The sequence below is a fragment of the Mus musculus genome, chromosome 14, assembly GCF_000001635.26.
Source record: "Mus musculus strain C57BL/6J chromosome 14, GRCm38.p6 C57BL/6J".
Lineage (NCBI taxonomy): Eukaryota > Metazoa > Chordata > Mammalia > Rodentia > Muridae > Mus > Mus musculus.
Genome location: NC_000080.6, coordinates 50,735,994 through 50,757,719, shown reverse-complemented (window position 1 = coordinate 50,757,719; position 21,726 = coordinate 50,735,994). Strand labels below are relative to the sequence as shown.

The 21,726-nt window shown below is 39.5% G+C and overlaps 1 protein-coding gene across 1 annotated transcript; it reads left to right on the top strand.

The window, feature by feature from the left end:
• The first annotated feature begins 13,395 nt into the window (after positions 1-13,395).
• Positions 13,396-21,501, top strand: Olfr749 (olfactory receptor 749). The gene is made up of 2 exons (NM_020288.2): positions 13,396-13,461; positions 20,547-21,501. Exon 2 carries the CDS (start codon positions 20,560-20,562, stop codon positions 21,499-21,501), a length of 942 nt encoding a protein of 313 aa, NP_064684.2. The 5' UTR covers positions 13,396-13,461; positions 20,547-20,559.
• Positions 21,502-21,726: the final 225 nt, after the last annotated feature.

Here is a 21,726-nt window from a genome sequence, read left to right as displayed (position 1 = left end):
ATTATTACTAAGGGAAATTTATTACCTGGGTACCAAGCTCACCTTTGAGAAAGCAATGATTGAAGTTTGATTTTTAAGTATCTTTTAAAAAAAAAAAAACCTCTTCGTTTGCTTTATGTGTATTGGTATTTTGCGTGCACGTGTGTCCGTGCACCATGTGCATGCCTGGTGCCCACCTCAGTCAGAAGAGGGTATCAGATCTCTTGAAACTGGCGCTACAGATAACCCGTGAGCTGCTTTGTGGGTGCTGGGATGTGATCTGGGACCTCTGCAAGCATAGCAAAATGCTCTTAGCTGCTGAGCTATCTTTCCTACCCAACCTTTAGTTAAAGAGAAAGTGTCTTGGGAACCAAGCTGGGCTCAGACTTGCTATGTAGCGAGAGTGACCTTGAACTTCTGGTTGTCCTCTCTCAGCCCCTGAGTACTGGACACAGGCACATAGCACCACACCTGTTTTACGTGGTCTCAGAGACTGCACCTAGGCCTGCTCATCAGCAGAGCATTTGTTTTAGCAATGGGGATGCGTGCATATTTATTTCATACTTTGATTACTCTAATACGTTATTTTCTTGGGAGATTGTTTCAGCTTTGGCCTTGATGGATAGCTCTTTTAGATTAGTTCTGTATATTTATTTGACACGCTTCATTTGATTTTTGAGCATTTTCTTCCTGGAAATACAAGATGTTCTAAGCTCATTAAGAATTTTCCTTGTGTAAGCTCTAGAGTAATTTCTCTAATCATTGTCAGTAACTTTTAGTGAAAAGTGATTATCTAGAAAGTAAGAAATGAATGATAGGTATGTGCATTGCTTCTGATGTGTCATGACATATCCAACCAAGGCCTGCAGCCTGGGGCTGCATGTACCCAGGATAGCTGTGAATGTGACCCAACTCATGAGACAGGGGTTTTTCTCAGGTTATCAAGCCTTCATGGCACTATTACCTACTGAGCCCTTGTATCAGCTCCATCTTTTAAAAATAAGTGTGGAATGGCATAATGGCAACATGTTAGTTTTACTGCTTCCTCCCCTCCCCTCCCCTCCCCTCCCCTCCCCTCCCCTCCCCTCCCTCCTCCCTCCTCTTTCTTTCTTTCTTTCTTTCTTTCTTTCTTTCTTTCTTTCTTTCTTTCTTTCTTTCTTTCTTTCTTTCTTTCTTTCTTTCTTTCTTTCTTTCTTTCTTTCTTTCTTTCTTTCTTTCTTTCTTTTTCTTACTATGTATCCCTGGCTGGCCTGGAACTCTCCATGGTAGACCAGACTGACCTCAAACTCCAGATACCTGACTGCCTCTACCTCCTGAGTGCTCGAATTAAAGATTCAACATCATGCTTGGCCTATATTGTGGTTTCAGTTTTTTTAGATTCTTCCCTTGGGGTGTCCAGGCTTTGCTACTCACCAAGGAGGGAAGGATGGAGTGGAACTTTGTTCTGAGCTCCTGAATGTCCTGAATGGGTGGGTCAGCCTGATCCTGGTCTGACAGTGAAAGCCAGGCAGGGGAAATCTCAGATTTCAGAGTTATACTTCTTCAGTGTTACAGCTCTTTTAGACAATAGCTTTCTTAGACAGTAGTTAGCTTGTGCTCTTTGTTAGGGGTGAGCAAGGACTATATAAGCCTTGGATAATGGGAAGGGATTCTTCTTAGGGTAAAGTTTTACTGGATGAGGTTTAAGGTTCTGGGGATACCTTATTTGCATGGAGAGGCATTCCAGGAAGTTGAACCTATAATCTTACCGAGGACTAAGTGACATTCATCTGGTAGAGTGTGGGGGTTGGGCTCTCCAGATATGGTAGAGAAGAAGAAGCCCTGCTGGAAAGAGAGTCCTGCATTTTGCACTGAGCTCAGGAGAGCTATCTGGTCATGGCAGAGTTTCCCAATACTGTATTGTATTGTATTGTATTGTATTGTATTGTATTGTATTGTATTGTATTGTATTGTATTTATTTATTTATTTATTTATTTATTTATTTTTCCACTTTAGGTCTGCCTTTTTTTTAAATATTTTTTTTATTACGTATTTTCCTCAATTACATTTCCAATGCTATCCCAAAAGTCCCCCATACCCTCTCCCCCCACTTCCCTACCCACCCATTCCCATTTTTTTTGGCCCTGGCATTCCCCTGTACTGGGGCATATAAAGTTTGCATGTCCAATGGGCCTCTCTTTTCAGTGATGGCCGACCAGGCCATCTTTTGTGTATTTATTTTCTTAAAGTTTGCTAGGAGTCATGGCATATGCCTTTAATCCCAACATGCAGGACTCAGGGGCAGGTGGGTCTCTGTGAGCTCAAAGTCAGCCTGCTTTACATAGCCAGTTCTAACCTAGCCAGGGCTACATAGTATGACTGTCAAAAACATTTTAAAAATTTTGCTGATTTATTTTATGTTTATGCGTGCTTTGCTTGCATGTATACAGGTGCATAAACATGTATGTCTGATATCCTGGATCATGTTGGATACTCTGGAACTGGTGTTGTGGATAGGTTTAAATCACCATGTAGGTGCTGAGACTCAAACTTTGATCCTCTTCAAGAGAAACAAGTGTTTTAACTTCTGAACAGCTTCCCCATTTATTTTCTTAATTTTGAACTTTGCACATTTAGCAAAAGTTAGTGCATATCTTCACATCTTCAATGTGAGCATTATTCATGTCTTCTCATTTATTAGGCCATCTCATCAGTTCTAAGTTCCACTCACCTGAAGAGAGTATCTCTATGCTCTTGTACCCAGGGAATTTCTTTTTGGGAGGTGGAGGGGCTTAGAATATGTTCTGCTTTGTAGCCCAGGCTACCTTTAATATCATCCTGCCTCTGCCTCTAGAATGCTGGAATTTTAGTCAACATATCTGGCCCCAATGATATTTCTGGTCCAACTTGGACTCCAATCTCCCATGGTAGCTTATAAAATGTTCCTCCAGAAAACAGCATGAGAGAAAATGGGTGTTCAACTTGTGGGATTCCAAAAGGACTTTAGCCCAGCTTTCGTTGTGATATAATGTGTTTTTCCCCCGACATAGTTTGTTCAAATGTTATAGTTATTTACATTGATTCATAATGGCTATGGCAGTAATCCTTCAAGCTCTAGAAACACCCTTAGGAAATCATATATAGACTCTAGGGCACTAAAAGAAATGAATCAAGTTTGCATGGATGTTTTAAGATCAGTGAGAAGAAAAGACAGACACAGGGATGAGCACTTAGATAGTGCAGACCCCTTTATTTTCGGGGAGGGGGAACCCTGGACCTAGTTGACCTTGGATGGCAAGGGGTAAAATAGTATTCCTTTAATCCTTTTGTCCACATTATTATAGCTTCCAAATATGGTTATGGAACACCTGGTACTTATAACTATTATGTAATATTTAGGTAAAGCTTGGGTAGAAATAAAATACTTTTGAATAAATCTTGATTAGATAAGCATTTTTGTTCTTGTGCTTCCAAGAGTCAATTAATAACTTAAGATAATTTAAATAATGGTTGATTGAACTTTGACCTTAGAAATTTTCACACTGAATCTATCTATCTATCTATCTATCTATCTATCTATCTATCTATCTATCTATCTATCTATCTATCTATCTATCACCTATCTATCTACTTGTCTATCTATCTATCTATCTATCTATCTATCTATCTATCTATCTATCTATCTATCTATCTATCTATCATACACCCATCCATCTATCTTCTCCAAATCTTGTCTTTTACATATTTTTCATAACTTATTCATACCTTTCATGAGTCACTCGGACTTTCTGGCTTTCTTTCCAATTCTGAAAAACAATTCATCCATCTTGATCTTTTTTTTTTTTTTTTAATTTTTCGAGACAAGCTGTCCGGGAACTCACTTTGAAGACTAGGCTGGCCTTGAACTCAGAAATCCACCTGCCTCTGCCTCCCGAGTGCTGGGATTGAGGGCATGTGTCACCACACCTGGCTCCCAACTTGATCTTAATACTAAGATATTTCCATTTTTTTTATATCTTTCTGACATTTCCTTTCTAGTACTATGAGACATAGCAACATTAACAAATAAATCTACCATCTAGTTAATGTAAAGTTGAATTCAAAGTACATATATAGCATAATGCAATACATTAATTTTACCTTTATGCATATTATTAACACTTGAGGCTTTGAAAATTCTCAGGCAAAGCCCATAAGAGAGTCAAAACTGTTTTTGCATTTTATATAGTCCAAAGAATGATCTACCAAAGATATGTTTTTGGTATTAGATGAATAAAAATGGCAGGTAGAAGAAGGAGATAAATAATAAAACATCAAATTGATGTTTACAATATCCATCAATAACCAGTTAAGGAAACCCAGTAAAAACTATGATGTTGGAGTTATCAATGCGGATTTTTAAGCAGGGAATACTCCCATGGATAAGTGCCCTGTTAGCCATTTCCTCCAAAGGCATTTTATAACATGTAGATAGCTTGCCTCTTAGTTGTTCTGAAAGGTACAGTACTTTTACTTTGGAATTTTTGTTTTGTTTTCCTCCCATTACAGAATCAAGGGTTGCAGGGGGTGGATGACCTAGGACAGCGGAAATGTGAAGACACGTTGAGATGAATATACGTATGATGTGGGAGGGTTAAATCCTCTTGAGTTACCTTCTTGGTGAGCTTAAACAGTACATGATAGTTAATCAATATAATGTATACATGAAAGGCATTTGTTCCTTGTTATAAATAAAGATAGCAAACAGCTACCTTTTCTGAAGTGTCAGAAAAGAGGTAGTTTGGGCTGGACAGGAGGCTCACTGTTGAGTCCAGTAATCAACCTGGAACATTTCGCAGAAGTAAACAAAAAAGTGCAGAGCAAAGGATTCTTAGAGTTGGGAATGTGGGTGGTGGTGGTGGTGGTGGACAGAATGTTCTATTTTAGCCAGAGACAAAGCAAGCCTAGGGGTTCCAATAGAAACAACAAGCATTAAGACCCAGTGGAGCCAGCTTCACCAGTCCTGAGTAAGCTGCACATGGCTGGAGAAAGTCTAAGTTCCTTTTAGAATCCAGTAGATACATTATGCAAAGGAACTGCCAAAAACCCAAGAATCAGATGTAAAGATCTGGTAGTGCCTCCTTATTCTGATACACAGTAATAGAGAACCCAGGGAACATAACATAAGCATAGAACAAGACAGCCAAGGAAAGAATCCTTGGATAGACAAGAAAGAGTGGTGTCCATTGAGGAGGGAGTGTTTGGTAAGTCAAGTGGTCCAGAGGGGGGAGAGAGAGAGAGAGAGAGAGAGAGAGAGAGAGAGAGAGAGAGAGAGAGAGAGAGAGAGAGAGAGAGAGCTGACAAACATCTTTGAGGACCCCAGTTTACCTTTTGGAGATGAGTGAACTCAGAGAACACAGTGAACAGAAAATAGGGGTCCAGTGAGCCCAGGGTGAGTGGAAAGAGGAGTAGAACTTCTGGTAAGGACAGGAGTGTAGAAAGAAGTGTCCAGAGCCCTGGGAATAGGGTAGAACACACTAAAAAGGAGGGGCCATTAGAACCTAGGCAGTAGGGCAAAGTCCAGAGAGACCCAGTGAACCCAGGCACAATAGTGCAAAGCAGAACCTCAATGGTGTTGGATTGGTAAAAGAAAAGGAACATGAGGGTGTGGGTGTGTGTGTGTGTGTGTGGGGGGGGGGAGTCAGAGCTGTAGGTGGTTAGGACCTGAGCGGCTCTGACAGCCTGGAGCATAACAGAAGAGTTAGTGACAGGACGGGTACTGGGGAAGGGTGTGTCTGTAGGATCTGAGTTTTCTTTTAGTAGGTGTTGTGGGGAAAGTATGACAGAACAGATAGATTTTTAATAGGTTGTTATAGATCTCTTTAAAGTTAATCTCATTGGTTTTGTGCTTTGGTTGCTGTAGGACCACTGGGGTCCATTGTTTTTATAGTCTGAGAGTCAGATTGAAAGATACAAGTATCTCTTTAGAATATCTTCATTTCTGCCTGGCCTGTTGCAAACTTAGTTGTTCATTTTTGCTTTCAGTTTTTAAAGACAGGGTCTCACTGTGTAGCCCTGGTTTGCTTCGAACACAAAGATTTAACTGCTTTTCCTCTATTATAATCATTTTAAGTATACTGAAAAAGAGGATTGTGTATGTAGTTAAAAATAAACCACTCCAGGGGCTGATGAGATGGCTCAGTGGGTAAGCTCATTGACTGCTCTTCTGAAGGTCCAGAGTTCAAATCCCAGCAACCATATGGTGACTCACAACCACCCATAATGAGATCTGACACCCTCTTTTGGTGCATCTGAGGTCAGCTATAGTGCATTTATGTAAAATAATAAATAAATCTTTAAAAAATAAATCTATCATCTATCTATCATCTATCTATCTATCTATCTATCTATCTATCTATCTATCTATCTATCTATCATCTATCTATCTATCTATCTATCTATCTATCTATCTATCTATCTATCTATCTATCTATCATCTATCTATCTATCTATCACCTTTTCATACACAGGCACACATTTTATTCCCCCCCCTTTTTTTATTGGATATTTTCTTTATTTACATCTCAAATGTTTTCTCCTTCCCAAGTCTCTCCTTTGGAATCCCTGTATCCCATGCCCTCTCCCCCTGCCTCTATGAGGGTGCTCCCCCAACCATCTACCCATTCCTATCTTCCTGCCCTGACATTCCCCTATGCTGGGTCATTGAACACCCTCAGGTCCAAGGGCCTCTCCTCTCACTGGTGTCCACCAAGGCCATCATCTGCTACATATGTGGCCAGCACCATGGGTCCCTCCATGTGTACTATTTGGTTGGTGGTCCAGTCCCCAGGAGCTCTGGGAGGTCTGGCCTGTTGACACTATTGCTTCCCCCATAGGGCTGCAAACCCACTCAGTTCCTTCAGTCCCTTCTTCAATTCCTGCATCGGGGATCAGTGCTCAGTTCAATGATTGGCCTTGAGCATCCGCCTCTGTATTTGCCAGGCATTGGCAGAGCCTCACAGGACACAGCCATATCAGGTTTCCATCAGCAAGTACTTCTGGCATTCACAATAGCATCTGGGTTTGGTGGCTGTATGTGGGATGGATCCCCAGGTGGGGAAATCTCTGGATGGCCTTTCCTTCGGTCTCTGCTCCACACTTTGTCTCTGTATTTCCTCCTGTGAATATTTTGTTCACCCTTCTAAGAAGCACTGAGGCATCCACATTTGGGTCTTCCTTCTTCTTAGGCTTCATATGGCCTGTGAATTGAATCGTGAATATTCTGAACATTTGGGCTAATATCTACTTATCAATGAATGCATACCATGTGTGTTCTTTGTGACTGAGCTACCTCATTCAGGATGATATTTTCAAGTTCCATCCGTTTGCCTAAGAGTTTCATGAAGTCATTGTTTTTAATAGCTGAGTAGTACTCCATTGTGTAAATGTACCAGATTTTCTGTATCCATTTTCTGTTGAGGGACATGTGGGTTGATTCCAGCTTCTGGCTATTATAAATAAGGGTGCTATGAACATAGTGGAGCATGTGCCCTATTACATGTTGGAGCATCTTCTGGGTATATGCCTAGGGGAGGTATATCTGGGTTCTTAGGTAGTTTTATGTCTAATTTTCTGAGGAACTGCCAGACTGATTTCCAGAGTGGTTATACCAGCTTGCAATTCTACCAACAATGGAGGAGTGTTCCTCTTTCCTCACATCCTCACTCGCATCTGCTGTCACCTGAGTTTTTGATATCTATCTATCTATCTATCTATCTATCTATCTATCTATCTATCATCTATCTATCTATCTATCTATCATCTATCTATCTCATTTTCACACACAGGCACACTTTTTAAAATCAAGTATATAGTATTCTATAATTTTGAGGATGGTCACAAGTATTATGACACATAAGGACAATATACATACATGTAACATTCATGAATATGGATGACAACAGCTGTAGCGCATAAACAAAAATAACAGTATGTTAAATCAACATGATCACATTTAACCATTGAGGAGCTAAGGGTAGTATGAGATATATCTGGGCAGATGGTGGGAAGAATTTCCCTGTTGAAAAGGAGGTGTGGCTGAGTTTGGTGAGTTTAACTCACACAGGAAAGAGAAGGGAGTGTTAGAACCCCTTGGAATGGGAATTACAGACAGTTGTGAGCTGCCATTTGGGTGCTGGAACTGGACCTAGTTCCTATGAGAGAGCAACTTGAACACTAAACCACTAAGCTCTCTCATAGGAACTAGGTCCAGTTCCAGCACCCAAATGGCATAGGTGTATGAAAAGAAGTAATGCTTCATTTTTCAGGAACTGAGGCCAACATTTGGTAAGTAAGACCTCATAAAACTAAAAAGCTTCTGTATCGCTAAGGAAACGAATAATTTAGTGAAGAGGGAACCCACATAATGGAAGAGGATCTTTGCCAGCTACTCTATGACAGAGGATTAATATCCAAAATATATAATTAACACAAAAAAGTTAAGAAATAAATGACTCAATTAAGATGGGTTATGAATATGAAAAGAATGTTCTCAAAAGAAAGAAAAATGGCTAAGAAACATTTAAAAATTGTTCATCATTCTTAGCAATTAGGGAAACGCAAATCCAAACAATTTTGAGATTCTATCTTACCCCAGTTAGAATGGCAAAGGTCAACAAAACAACCAACCACAAATGCTGGTGAGGATGTGGAGAGAGAAACCTTCATTTGCACAATAAATATCGATACTTTTCAAACATCTAAAAATAAATCTATTGTATTACCCAGCTATTCCACTCCTTGCCAGATGCTGAAAGGACTCCATACCCCACTCCAGAGTCCTGATTAGCTGCTCTTTTCACAGTAGCCAGGAAGTGAAACAACACAAACGTCATTCAACTGAAAAATGGATAATGAAAATGTATGAACATATTCACAACGAAACACTATTCAGCTGCAAAGAAAAATGAAATCATGAAATTTCCAGGTAAATGGATAGAACTAGAAAATATTTTACTGAGTGAGGTACCCCAAACCCAGAAATACTAACACTGTATATTTTTTCTCATCTGTGCTTCCTATTCCCAAATCCTCAGATGTTAGTGTGGAACTTTGAGTAACCACAGAAATCAAGACAGTAAATAGCGACCGTGGTCTGGGCAGGGGCATTAGCAAGGGGAATAGCAGGAGAGAGGTGATATGAATAAAGAAATGGAAAAGGGGGGCTTTAATGAGGGACAGGTCAATACATGAGAGGGAAGGTATAGGAAAATATAACACTAAGCTGTTTTTAAAAAGCCACAAGGGATCACATTATTTTTATATTTACCTAAAATTACATATAACTATACACACACACACACACACACACACACATGTAGAGCCATAACTGATATATCTACAATACAACCCCTACACCCAAGGCCCCAAGGCTCAGGATACACTGCAAAAGAGAAGGCAGAAAGATATTTGGAGCCAGAGATATGACATGATAGAAAAGCCATACCCATGAAATCTGAAAAATATGGCTGCTTAAACAGGATCTGCATAATTATAAGACCTGTTGACATGCCAATGTAGATGGGAGAATAATCACAAGGCCCTATCCCTAGAAGAACTACAGACAAGTAAAGACTACTAAGATGGGGAGAATATCTTCCTGAAAAACGAGCACCCTAAATAGTTATTTAATCACCAGTGAACTGTCCTAAAAATATATACACATGGAACACTAAGACTCAAAAAGTTGTGTTTATATATTTATCCACATAGTTATATGTGTAAAACCATAATTAGAGAATAAGAGGCCATGAATTTGAAAGGGAGTGGTTAGGGAGACATTAGAGGGGTTAAAGGAAAGAGAGGGAAACGACAAAATTGTTAATAATTATAGACAATATAATATAATTTAATTACATTTAAAAATAAAATGATATTTTCACACACAACAACAACAACAACAACATTAAACACCCTAAAACAAATGACAAATGCTAGTGAGCATGCAAGGAAAGGAATATTCTTACTCAGTGCTGTTAGGAGTATAAACTAGTACACCATTACAGAAATCTGAGGGAGTTTTCATGTAGCCCTTTTGGGTGTTAATGTGCTTAGCTTGCACAATTAATTCTCTTGTCAAGACTTTTTTCCTTAACTTGCTTGTTTACAACAATGTCAGCAGCATGTTGATGACAGAGAGTCTAGTTTTTCCAGGGTAACATTAGTGCAGCATTCCTCATTGAACAGTGCTTTTTTTCCTTGATAACTAAATATATCACTCTTCCAAATAGATCCACACATTTAAACACCATCACCACAGTTTTTTCCTCGAACATAGTATTTTTATTGATTTTTTTGAATTTCATATTGTGTACTCCAATAACACATTCTTCCTATTATTCCCAGATCCACTGTCCTTGTGATCTTCCAGCCTAGAAGAAGAAGGAAGAGGAGGAGGAGGAGGAATGAGGAGAAAGAAGGAGGAAGAGGAGAAGAAGAGGAAGAAGAAAGGAGGAGGAGGAGGAGGAGGAGGAGAAGCAGAAGCAGAAGGAAAAGAAGAAATAAGATGACTAAAGAAAACCAAGTTCAATTTTGTGTTGCCCATATACTCACTGGTGCACAGTCAAACTCCCAGTGGCCAGCCTATTAAAGAAAACTCCTTACCAACCCCACATCCTATAGAGGACTAATATCCAATATATACAAAGAACTCAAGAAGTTAGACTCCAAAGAACCAAATAACCCTGTTTAAAAATGGGGTACAGAGCTAAACAAAGAATTCTCCACTGAGGAATCTCCAATGGCCAAGAAGCAACTAGGTGGTGGTGGTGCATGCCTTTAATCCCAGCACTTGGGAGGCAGAGGCAGGTGGATTTCTGAGTTTGAGGCCAGCCTGGTCTACAAAGTGAGTTCCAGGACAGCCAGGGCTACACAGAGAAACCCTGTCTCGAGAAACAAAAACAAAAACAAAAACAAAAACAAAAAAGAAATGTTCAACTTCTTTAGTTATTAGGAAAGTGCAAATCAAAACAACCCTGAGATTCCACCTCACACCAGTCAGAATGGCTAAGATCAAAAACTCAGGTGACAGCAGGTGCTGGTGAGAATGTTGAGAAAGTGGAACACTCCTCCATTGATGGTGGGATTGCAAATTGGTACAACCATTCTGGAAATCAGTCTGGCAGTTCCTTAGAAAGTTGGACATAATACTACCTGAGGACCCAGCTCTATCACTCCTGGGCATATACCCAGAAGATGCTCCAACATGTAATAAAGACACATGCTCCACTATGTTTATAGAGGCCATATTTATAATAGCCAGAAGCTGGAATAAACCCAGATGCCCCTCAACAGAGAAATGGATACAGAAAATGTGGTAATTTACACAATGGAGTACTACTCAGCTATTAAAAAAATGAATTTATGAAATTCTTAGGCAAATGGATGGAACAAGAAAATATCCTGAGTGAGGTAACCCAATCAAAAAAGAACACACAGTATGCACTCACTGAGAAGTGGGTATTAGCCCAGAAACTTGGAACACCCAACATACAATTCACACACCACATGAAGCTCAAGAAGAAGAAAGATGATAGGGTGGATACTTCGGTCCTTCTTAGAAGAGGGAACAAAATACCCATGGGAGGAGATACAAAGTGTGGAGCAGGGACTGAAGGAAACACCATGCAGAGACTGTCCTACCTGGGGATACATCCCATATGCCAACAAGTCCTTGCTACAACAGGAGCCTGATATAGCTGTCTCCTGAGAGGCTCTGCCAGTGCCTGACAAAAGGAAGTGGATGCTCTCAGTCAACCATTGGACTGAGCACAGAGTCCCCAATGGAGGAGCTAGAGAACGAACCCAAGGAGCTGATGGGGTTTGCAGCCCCACAGGATGAACAACAATATGAACCAACCAGAACCCCCAGAGCGTCCAGGAACTAAAATACCAACCAAAGAGTACACATAGAGGGACCCATAACTCCAGCCGCATATGTAGCAGAGGATGGCCTTGTTGGTCATCAGTGGGAAGAGAGGCCCTTGTCTGTGAGGGCTCCATGCCCCAGTGTGGGGGAAAGCTAGGATCAGGAAGCAGGAGTGGGTGGGTTAGTGAGCAGGGTAGGGGGGAGGGGATGGGGTCTTCAGCATTCTTACTATATAGTTCCAAGCTGACTTCAAACTCACAGAGCTCTTTCTGCCATTTGACTGCTGGGATTAAAGGCATGTACCACCTTGTCTGACTTAGACTTGATATTTTATGAGACCAAGAGGACATAGCTTGGTGTTTCTCTGTGTTGATGTACTTCATCTTTACTAGAAGGGAAAGCTTTGCTAACCAACTACTACTTGTTTCACTGCTACTCAGAGGGTGACACCTTAATGGGGTACAACTGGAAGTCTCCAAGAATTGTGTGCCATTTTTAATAGCTACTCCTTTTCCTAAACTCTAGACAATCTGCTAGAATTAATACATAAGAAAACAAATATACTAAATTCTATGTAAATCCCAAGAGTTGAAAAAAGAATGCACTTCAAATGCTCTTCAGGGGAAATGAGGAAGCCCCTGAGACCACTTGGAGAATGAGAGGGGGTGGCTGTAATAATCCCTGAGAGGAAACATACTCTTAAGAGAAGGTCACATGTTAAACATCTCAGCAAGAATCCTAGGGAACAGGTCTCTGGAGTTTTCAGAAGTGAAGTGAGGTGAACACAGAGATGTATCCATTCCCCTTTGTAAGTTTTCCTCACAGAGCTGTTGAGGAGATGCCTGATGCTGAGATAAGGTGAGGCTCTACTGTGCTCCTTGATTTCTCCAGTAGAGTTCCTATCCTTACATCTCGTACAGCTATCCTACATCTAAGAGAAATAGATGAGTGGTCCAGATTATAACCAGCTCAGGGAGATTATAGGGTACCTTTTACTTAATAAATCTAATTATTTGAGCTTTCTCAGGCAAGAGTTAAAGGAGGTGAGAACAGCTTAGGGTGAAAGTTCCAAATGTGGAACAAGCACACACTCTTAATTCCAACATGCAAGATGTAAGAGCAGGCAACTCACTGTGAATGCAAGACCAATATGCATAGCAAGTTCTGATCCAGAAGGGGCTGTGTAGTGAGACCCTGTCTCAAAAGCAAGCAAGCAAGCAAGCAAGCAAGCAAGCAAGCAAGCAAGCAAGCAAGCAAGCAAGCAAGCAAGCAAGCAAGCAACCAACCAACCAACCAACCAACCAACCAACTAGACAAAGCTCCAAAACTTTCAACTGTGAAAACAGGACAAATATTCATTAGGTGAAAAATTTTGAACTCTCTCTGAGTCACAACTGTGAAATGAATAGTGAGTTCAGGCAGTTACACTTAAAAAATATTTTATTATTGTGAACATTAAAGCATTATTCAGAAACAAGCTCATTTTCTAGGAGCTGTCCAGTGGAATACTCCCTTTCTCTGGCTACCTGGAAAGACAATGTGTTGAGTGAGCATCCTGGGAAGAAGGAGTGTTAACCAAGCCATCACACTTGCACTGGTAGGTTTGGTAATTGCTTACTTCCTTGTACTGAAACAGAATGTATAAAGAAGCCGATCCCTGAGGATTATTGATGAAAAATTGCTTTACAAATTCCAAATGCATGAGAAACAGCATGGAGTGTTAGAATTTCACTATATATACTTGAAATTAAGTTCAGGAAACCTAGCCAGTGGGGTAGAAACTAACCACTGAGTTGTCATTTATACCTTCTGGGAGAGGGAAAATCTGTTTCCACTAATAGAGGAGATTGGGTATTTTAACTACTCCAGATCAGGCCTTATGTTCAGGAATAGTTGACCAACATATAATGGACTCTACAGTATTTTTGTGTGCTTTTATTTGGAGTTTTCTTTTTGAGTGTGGTTTTATTTCATTTTCTTGGTTTTGGGAGGTTTGTTTTTGTATTTTTTTTTTTTTTCAGAAAGAACTTCAAGTTGGGTGCATACAGAGTGGGGGAGGATCTGTAAGGACTTGGGAGAGGGAAAGAATATGATCGAAATATATTTAAGTTTAAACTCTGTTTTAGATAAAAATATAATATAATAAAAAAGTAACTTCAGAACTTTTAGTAGATGGAATTATGGAAATTGCTGAGCCAGTCTATTCCATTCTTATGAAAATTGATCATTCTTTTTTAGTTAAGCATTCTCTCTTTGACATTCCATTGCCTATCTACATTTCCCCAAAGGCTTCCATAAAAAAAATAATGTTGCTGTCAATAAATCCCTTTTAGGGCACAGCAGTAGGAAGAATAAATTGCATTGTGCTGTTAGTGTATATGGGACTTGTCCTTGTTATTATTTACATTAAACAGGCATAATCTGATTCTCAGAACAGAAATCAGGAAACTCAGATCTCATGACTCTAGTTCTTTGTTTAAAAACATGTAAGCCCTTCATCTGACATCTGTAGGTCAGAAAGAGATTGATTTATGTTTTTCAAATAAATATCTGCAATTCACTTATTGAGTGGCTTGAATAAATATGGTAAAACATGTCTTTTCAATTCACTATTTATTTCCTTGAAAACCATATACAAGGGTAGAGAGGCTGCTCAGTGGTTAAGAGCAGTGGTGGTTCTTCTGGGGGTCCTGGTTTGAGTTCCAGCATCCATTTGCAGTTCACAATCATCCGTTTTAGGATCCAATGCCCCCTTCTGGCCACAGGCATGTAGGTGGGGCACAGACATACATGAAGGCAAAATGCTCATACACATAAAATTACATCATCTTCATCATCATCATCATCATCATCATCATCATCACCATCATCATCATCATCATCTAAAACAAGCACATAAAAGAGACTTGAAGTAGTGTAGCCCAAATCTTTGTTCTTAGGGACCACAAATGATCCTTCCTTTGAAACTGTGTTGTTTGCAACCTTGCAAATTTCTTTTCCTTACATTTCTGGTGACCTCCAATACCTCAAATAAGAAATCTAAAATTGACAAAAAGTCTCAATATATATGTAAACTATTGTTTTTAACTCTGTTTTAAAACACATATTTTAATTATCTTTAAGCTTATATGTATGTAGAGGCAGGTATATAAGCGCAGGTGCCTGTGGATTTTAGAGGCACCTGATACCTATGGAACTAAACTTGTCAGCTGCATAACCTGGGATCTGAGAACTGAACTCAGGTCCTCTGCAGGAGCAGCCTGTGCTCCTACCATTACATGCTTCTCAAGCCCCCTCAAGATCTTTCATCAGATCATTAAATATTAACCCACGGTAAAACTATTATTGCTCAAATATACATAGTTGCATATATTATTTGTTCAGCTAATAAATACATTTCTTTGGCCATTGATACGTAATTTACTGTCCAAATATTTGAAAGTGGCCTCTCAGTTTCTCCAACAAAATTAACTCCACCAGATGAAATGGAGGGAGAATAGTCTGCCTTTATACATCTACCTTCATTTTCCTTCCCTTTAAAGTTCACCAAGATGTGGCTGAAAAAAACTTACTTCTCCTCCAGAGGTCCCAGGTTTGGCCTTCTGATGACTGTTGCCTATTAGGGACATGCACAAAACACATAGGAACATAAATTATACATAGTTAAGAATAAAAAAAAAAATCAAAAAAGAAAAAAAAGAAGAATCTCATTTTTTTTTGTCATTTCATCTAGGTGGGACTGTGAGTATTTTGCTTAATATATATGAAAAGATAATTCTTTTTGGTATGCTAGCAAGACAGCTGGTAAGGTATAGGAATGTTTTAGGAGAGAGGGCAGTGACAGATTCAGAAGTAACAGAAGTAATGTTTATAGCATGGAATAACGCATTGGGATGAAGGACTCTCTGTGTTTCAATAGTATTTTTATTATTCAGATGAGTTTCTTTGTATAGGCTCCTGGCATACAATTTGTTCTTTGTGAAGGAGGGCAGTGGAGGTTGGACAGAGCTTCTGTGCATACAATTTCCAGTTATATGACTTATGCTATAAATATCATTTAAGTGATATGCAAATAAGGGTAGTGCTGGATGATCAAAGTTCAGTTCTTGTCAAAGACTCCAGCCACTGGGCACCAAGCTTCAGCTATCTGGTGTCAAGTTTGCTCCTGTGTTCGACAGGTAACAGTTTGAAATTTCTGAACCAACTTTGTGAAAATACCATAATAGAGACTAGCTTGCTTTTCTGTTTGTTAAAGAGAGGTTAGAGTAGTAGCTGTAGTCATCAAGACTTTCTTCTGACCCCAGAGAACAGAGTTGGAAGTAGCTGGGTATGAAATGGCATCTGTAGAAAGTCAATGGTTCGTGAGAAAACACCACAGATAGCGTAGAGGCTGGAGGGATAGAACACAGACTGTCTGGTAAGCTAAAAGATGTGTTCACACATGTTATATTTAGATATAAAATGTAGATAGGTCAACAGTTTTATAGTTTTGGGAATTAAAATAAGGGAGATGGTTCAGTGGGCAAGAGGATTTGTTGTTCTTGCAGTGAACATAGGTTCATTTTCCAGCACCCATATAGTGGTTCACAACTATCTGTAACTTCAGTTACAGGGGACCACACACATGGTGCACATACACTCACCTATAAAAGAATAAATAAATTCTAGGAGGGAGGTTGGGAGGGAGAGAGAGAGAGAGAGAGAGAGAGAGAGAGACAGAGAGAGACAGAGAGAGACAGAGAGAGACAGAGAGAGACAGAGAGAGACAGAGAGAGACAGAGAGATAGAGATAGAGAGACAGAGAGACAGAGAGAGAGAGAAAGAGACAGACACACACACACACACACACACACACACACACACACACACACACACACACACACACAGAATGATTCCAACCAAAGATAAAACTTCATAAGCAGGCAGGTCATTTTGAAATAGTCCTTTCTGGCTATTTAAGAATAGAGGCAATTGTGTGCGTCTCAGGCTGTATCATACCCTTGTCATAAGAGGCCCAGGACATAACCCTATGTAGTGTTTAAGGAAAGGTGGGCCAATCTAGAGCAATTTGACAAAGCCAAGGGTCAGACTGATGCAGACTATGGCTTTTTTCTGAGGAGTTAGAATACCCTCTGGAAGGAATTAGGACCTCTAACAGCTTTGGGGGACTTTCTGAGCCCTTTTATACGACAAGCTAGTTAAAGGGCCAAAGTTAGAAGATCAGAGGCAGAAGAAGTTATGTAGGCACAAGACATAGAAACTTATAGCCTTTGTAAGGGGAGCAGAGTTTCTTCGATGAATTGTTTTTCCTCTGTGGGTAAGAGAATCTAGAGACCCAAGCATATTACTTCCCCTTTTAAAAACTGTCAACTTGAAGTGGGTCAAAGATTCTAACTTAAAACTTACTGGGTATACAAACTATTCTTAAGGGCAGGTTCTATGTCCAACAGTAAATGACCAACCAAATGCCAAATTCCATGGCATTTTTGGAGATTCTTTGTTTTGTAGTACCTTGCCAGGGTATTTTTTATTTGTTTGTTTATTTTTATCTTCAGGTCCTTTTGTATGCACTATGGTTTCTGTTTTTCTGTTTTTCTGGGATTCCTGTCTGTGTGACCATGTGTGTCTCTGCATCTATCTGTGCTTCTTGTGCTTTGGCTGTTTTCACTCTGCTTGATTTGTGCTATTTTACTGTGGTTTTTATTTAACTTATTTTGTTTTTATTATTTTTTGATGCCTATTTCTTTTCTAATGAAAGAGAGAGAGAGAGAGAGAGAGAGAGAGAGAGAAAGAAAGAAAGAAAGAAAGAAAGAAAGAAAGGAAGAAAGAAAGAAAGAAAGAAAGAAAGAAAGAAAGAAAGACAGACTATATGTTTGGATGGGAGGAGAGTTGGGGGATCTGGCAAAAGCTGCCGGAGGGGAAACCACAATCAAATATTTTGTATGGAAAAGAATCTATTTTCAATAAAAGAAAAAAAAAAGTACTCTGGAGAGGTTGGAATGTTGCAGGTCCAGAGGCTAATTACCCTATCTTGGGCTAAGCTATGGCCCTCTACAACAGTCATTCTTTGTCCCCTCTGTCAGAACTATCATCTGTAACAATAAATAACCTTTTAGAATCTATTGACTTAAGCAGGCAACCTTTTTTTACCGATCCAAAAGCTTGGAATGTCATTAGACAACATTTTGAGCCTGTAGAAAAATGTGTCCCATCCTACTGTGCACGCCCTTCTGAGGTACACACCAATGTATTGTAACCTTGTCTTGATTTACAGTTTTCTCTGTTCTGTGAAACAATAAAAAGTTTTGTGAAAGTGCTTCCACATTGGAACATGGAAATTGGGGGAACCTGTATCTGTGTTCCTAGGCCATGGTCACTCAAATTGGATCTAGAATAAACTGTCTTATTCTTTTCAAATTAAAACCCCCAAACACTGAAACTGCTAGAGGAAAGCATAGCAAAGATTTTTTGAGGTGCTGGGGTGGACAGAGCTTACTGATCAGAACTTTAATGGCACAGGCACCAGTTCCATGTACCAACACGTAAGACTACATGGGGTTAAAATTTTTCTGCACAGCAAGAGAAACTATCATCAAAGCAAACAGATAATCCATAGCATTGAGGTAAATTTTTACCTACTCTTCTCCAAACAGATGGCTAATATCCAGAATTTCAAAGAACTGCAGAAATTAAATACCAATGATATAAGACTACTAATGAACAAATGTGAGTATGAAACAGGCAGTTTTCTAAAAAAACAAACACAAAAGTCTAACAGTTATTTATTATTATGAGTGTGTGTGTGTGTGTGTGTGTGTGTGTGTGTGTGTGTGTGTACCTGTAAACAACTGTGTGGGTATAATACAACAATTAGAAGAACAAGATAGAGCAATTGTAGACAATAAGGAAAGATACATCAGGTGAAAAGGAGACTATAAACCTAATTATGATTTTAGGTTCAATTTATCACAGTTTTCTTTTCTTTTCTTTTCTTTTCTTTTTTTTTGTGGTGGATAAGTGTATAAAGGTATAATTTTTAGTGAAAGTTTGAAACCTTAAGTGAACCTCCATGGCTTCAAAATGTCCATTTTAACTATATGAACCTCACTGAGATGGACCAAGTTTAGAACAGAGCAAGAATGTTGTCTTTGAGTGACTACCTTCATCTATTCTTGTGATGTTTTTGCCTGTTTCTTACAATAAAGAGATTTGATTTTTATGAAATTGTTCCATTGAGGATTATAGCCTTTATCTTTTTTTTTGTGCTGAGAATTAAGTAAAGCAGTGCTGTGAGTGACAGAAAGGCATAGGGAGGAAGTATGAAAAAGGAGGCCATACTTATATTGGAGCAGAGTGCTTGGAGAGAGGGAGAACTGTGAGATGTCTAAATCCTATGGGTAGGGCCTGCTGTATACTCCATTTCCTATTATCATATCAGGCAACAAAGACAGCTTGAGTCTTGAGCAACAAGGACAGCTTGTCTGCACTTTGAGAATCCAATTCCCAGACTCCTTATCTGTTGCTAGAGAAGAGAAGTGGAAGGAATCTACCCCTTTCATGAATGTTCACTCTTACCACAGACAGAAAAAAAGCTCCAAGCACTCAGATTCCATCCTAGCTTACTCAGGGCACTAAGAGAGTAGGTCTCCTTGGAGTCTGCAGCATGTTTCCTCTACCAGAGGAGAGTGCTTAAAGAGTGGGGAGATCTTTATAGAAACTATTTGGATCTGGGTCCTGGTGTAAGACCTTCAGTCATCCACCAAGATGTAGTGCCAGCCAGGATCTGTGAGTCCTTGAGCATCACTCCCAACTGGAGATGAATTGGAAAGAGAACCATGTGCAGGAGGCCCACAGTTGATCAGAGGTAGCCAAGAAGATCCATATGATCAGTTTTAAAGACAACTGCTTCACAAGTTGCTTTTAAATGACACCTACGCTCATGAGGCATTTGAAGAATGCTATCACAATTTATGAAGATAGAGGAGAAAGAGTATGGTACCCATACTCAAAGCTTTTGGTGTAGTTTGTAGATTACTAAATAAGTAACCCAAACTGTTAGTATATTCTATGAGCTCAGAATTTTGTCTCACTAAGAACAGTGCAGCTAACAAATTCAAGAGGAAGAACACTCAATAGGAAATTTCTTAGATAGTGAAGGATGAGAAATACATGCAGATGAGAGGGGGCTATATGTTAAAAACTTTTCGAGCACCAGGACCTATGGGCATTTATGTCATTAAAGATGAATAGTGGGGTGAAGAAGTAAAGGCAGAAGATGACTCTATTCTTCCTGGCTCCAGAATTGGCAATGGACTGATGCATTTCCTGAAAGAAACTTAGATTCTATAAGTGCTATAGCATACAGATTAGTGCTGTGGAATCTTAATGTAGGGCTATTTGGGGGCTATTTGTGTTTAGACAGTGTTCTTCACCATATCTATCTCTAATTATCTAGATCGCCTTTGACTCCTATCTCAGGAGGATCAAGAAGAAGAAAAGAAAGAGGTGATATCATTGGTATAGAAACACACTCAAATCAAAATAATATTGGATTGGTTCCATCTGGTTTCAGAATACTCTTGTGTTTCCTTGTAGAACTTAAGTTTGACACTCATAAAAACCTTCAGACATATTGAAAGTAAGGGAATTGGGATTAAACTCATGTCTCTTTTTCCCCCAAAGAAATTTAGATGCCATGAACAGATCAGCAGCACATGTAACTGAATTTGTTCTCTTGGGATTTCCTGGTTCCTGGAAGATACAGATTTTCCTCTTCGTGTTGTTTTTGGTGTTTTATGTCTTGACATTGTTGGGAAATGGAGCCATCATCTGTGCAGTAAGATGTGACTCACGTCTACATACCCCCATGTACTTCCTCCTGGGAAATTTTGCCTTCCTTGAAATCTGGTATGTTTCCTCCACTATTCCTAACATACTAGCCAACATTCTGTCTAAGACCAAGGCCATCTCATTTTCAGGGTGCTTCCTGCAGTTCTATTTCTTCTTTTCACTAGGTACAACTGAATGTCTCTTCCTGGCAGTAATGGCTTATGATAGGTACCTGGCCATTTGCCGCCCATTACATTACCCTACCATCATGACTAGGAGGCTGTGTTGCATTCTGGTATCCTCATGCTGGCTCATTGGATTTCTTGGGTACCCAATCCCTATCTTCTCCATTTCCCAGCTTCCCTTCTGTGGTTCTAATATCATTGATCACTTCCTCTGTGACATGGACCCATTGATGGCTTTGTCCTGTGCCCCAGCTCCTATTACTGAATTTATTTTTTATGCCCAAAGTTCCTTTGTCCTCTTTTTCACTATTGCATACATTCTTCGGTCCTATATTTTGTTGCTCAGGGCTGTTTTTCAGGTTCCTTCTGCAGCTGGCCGACGAAAGGCCTTCTCTACCTGTGGTTCCCATTTAGTTGTGGTATCACTCTTCTATGGTACAGTAATGGTAATGTATGTGAGTCCTACATATGGCATTCCAATTTTGATGCAGAAGATCCTTACACTTGTATACTCTGTAATGACTCCTCTCTTTAATCCTCTGATTTATAGCCTTCGTAACAAGGACATGAAACTTGCTCTGAGAAATGTTCTGTTAGGAATGAGAATTGTCAAAAATATGTAAGTCAAAGCTGTTTCATACTCACATGTTCTAATAAAGAACAAACTGGAGATGAATCAATTCATTCAGTTGTCTTTACTCTTTGTTGTATGTTTTGAGACACTGTCTCATGTGGCCCTGGATAGCCTCAAACTCATTCTCTAGCCAAGGATGACCTTGCAAAGATCTGATTCCTCTGCTTGCATATTCCAAGTCCTAGGATTATAGCTGTGTACCACAATGCACACT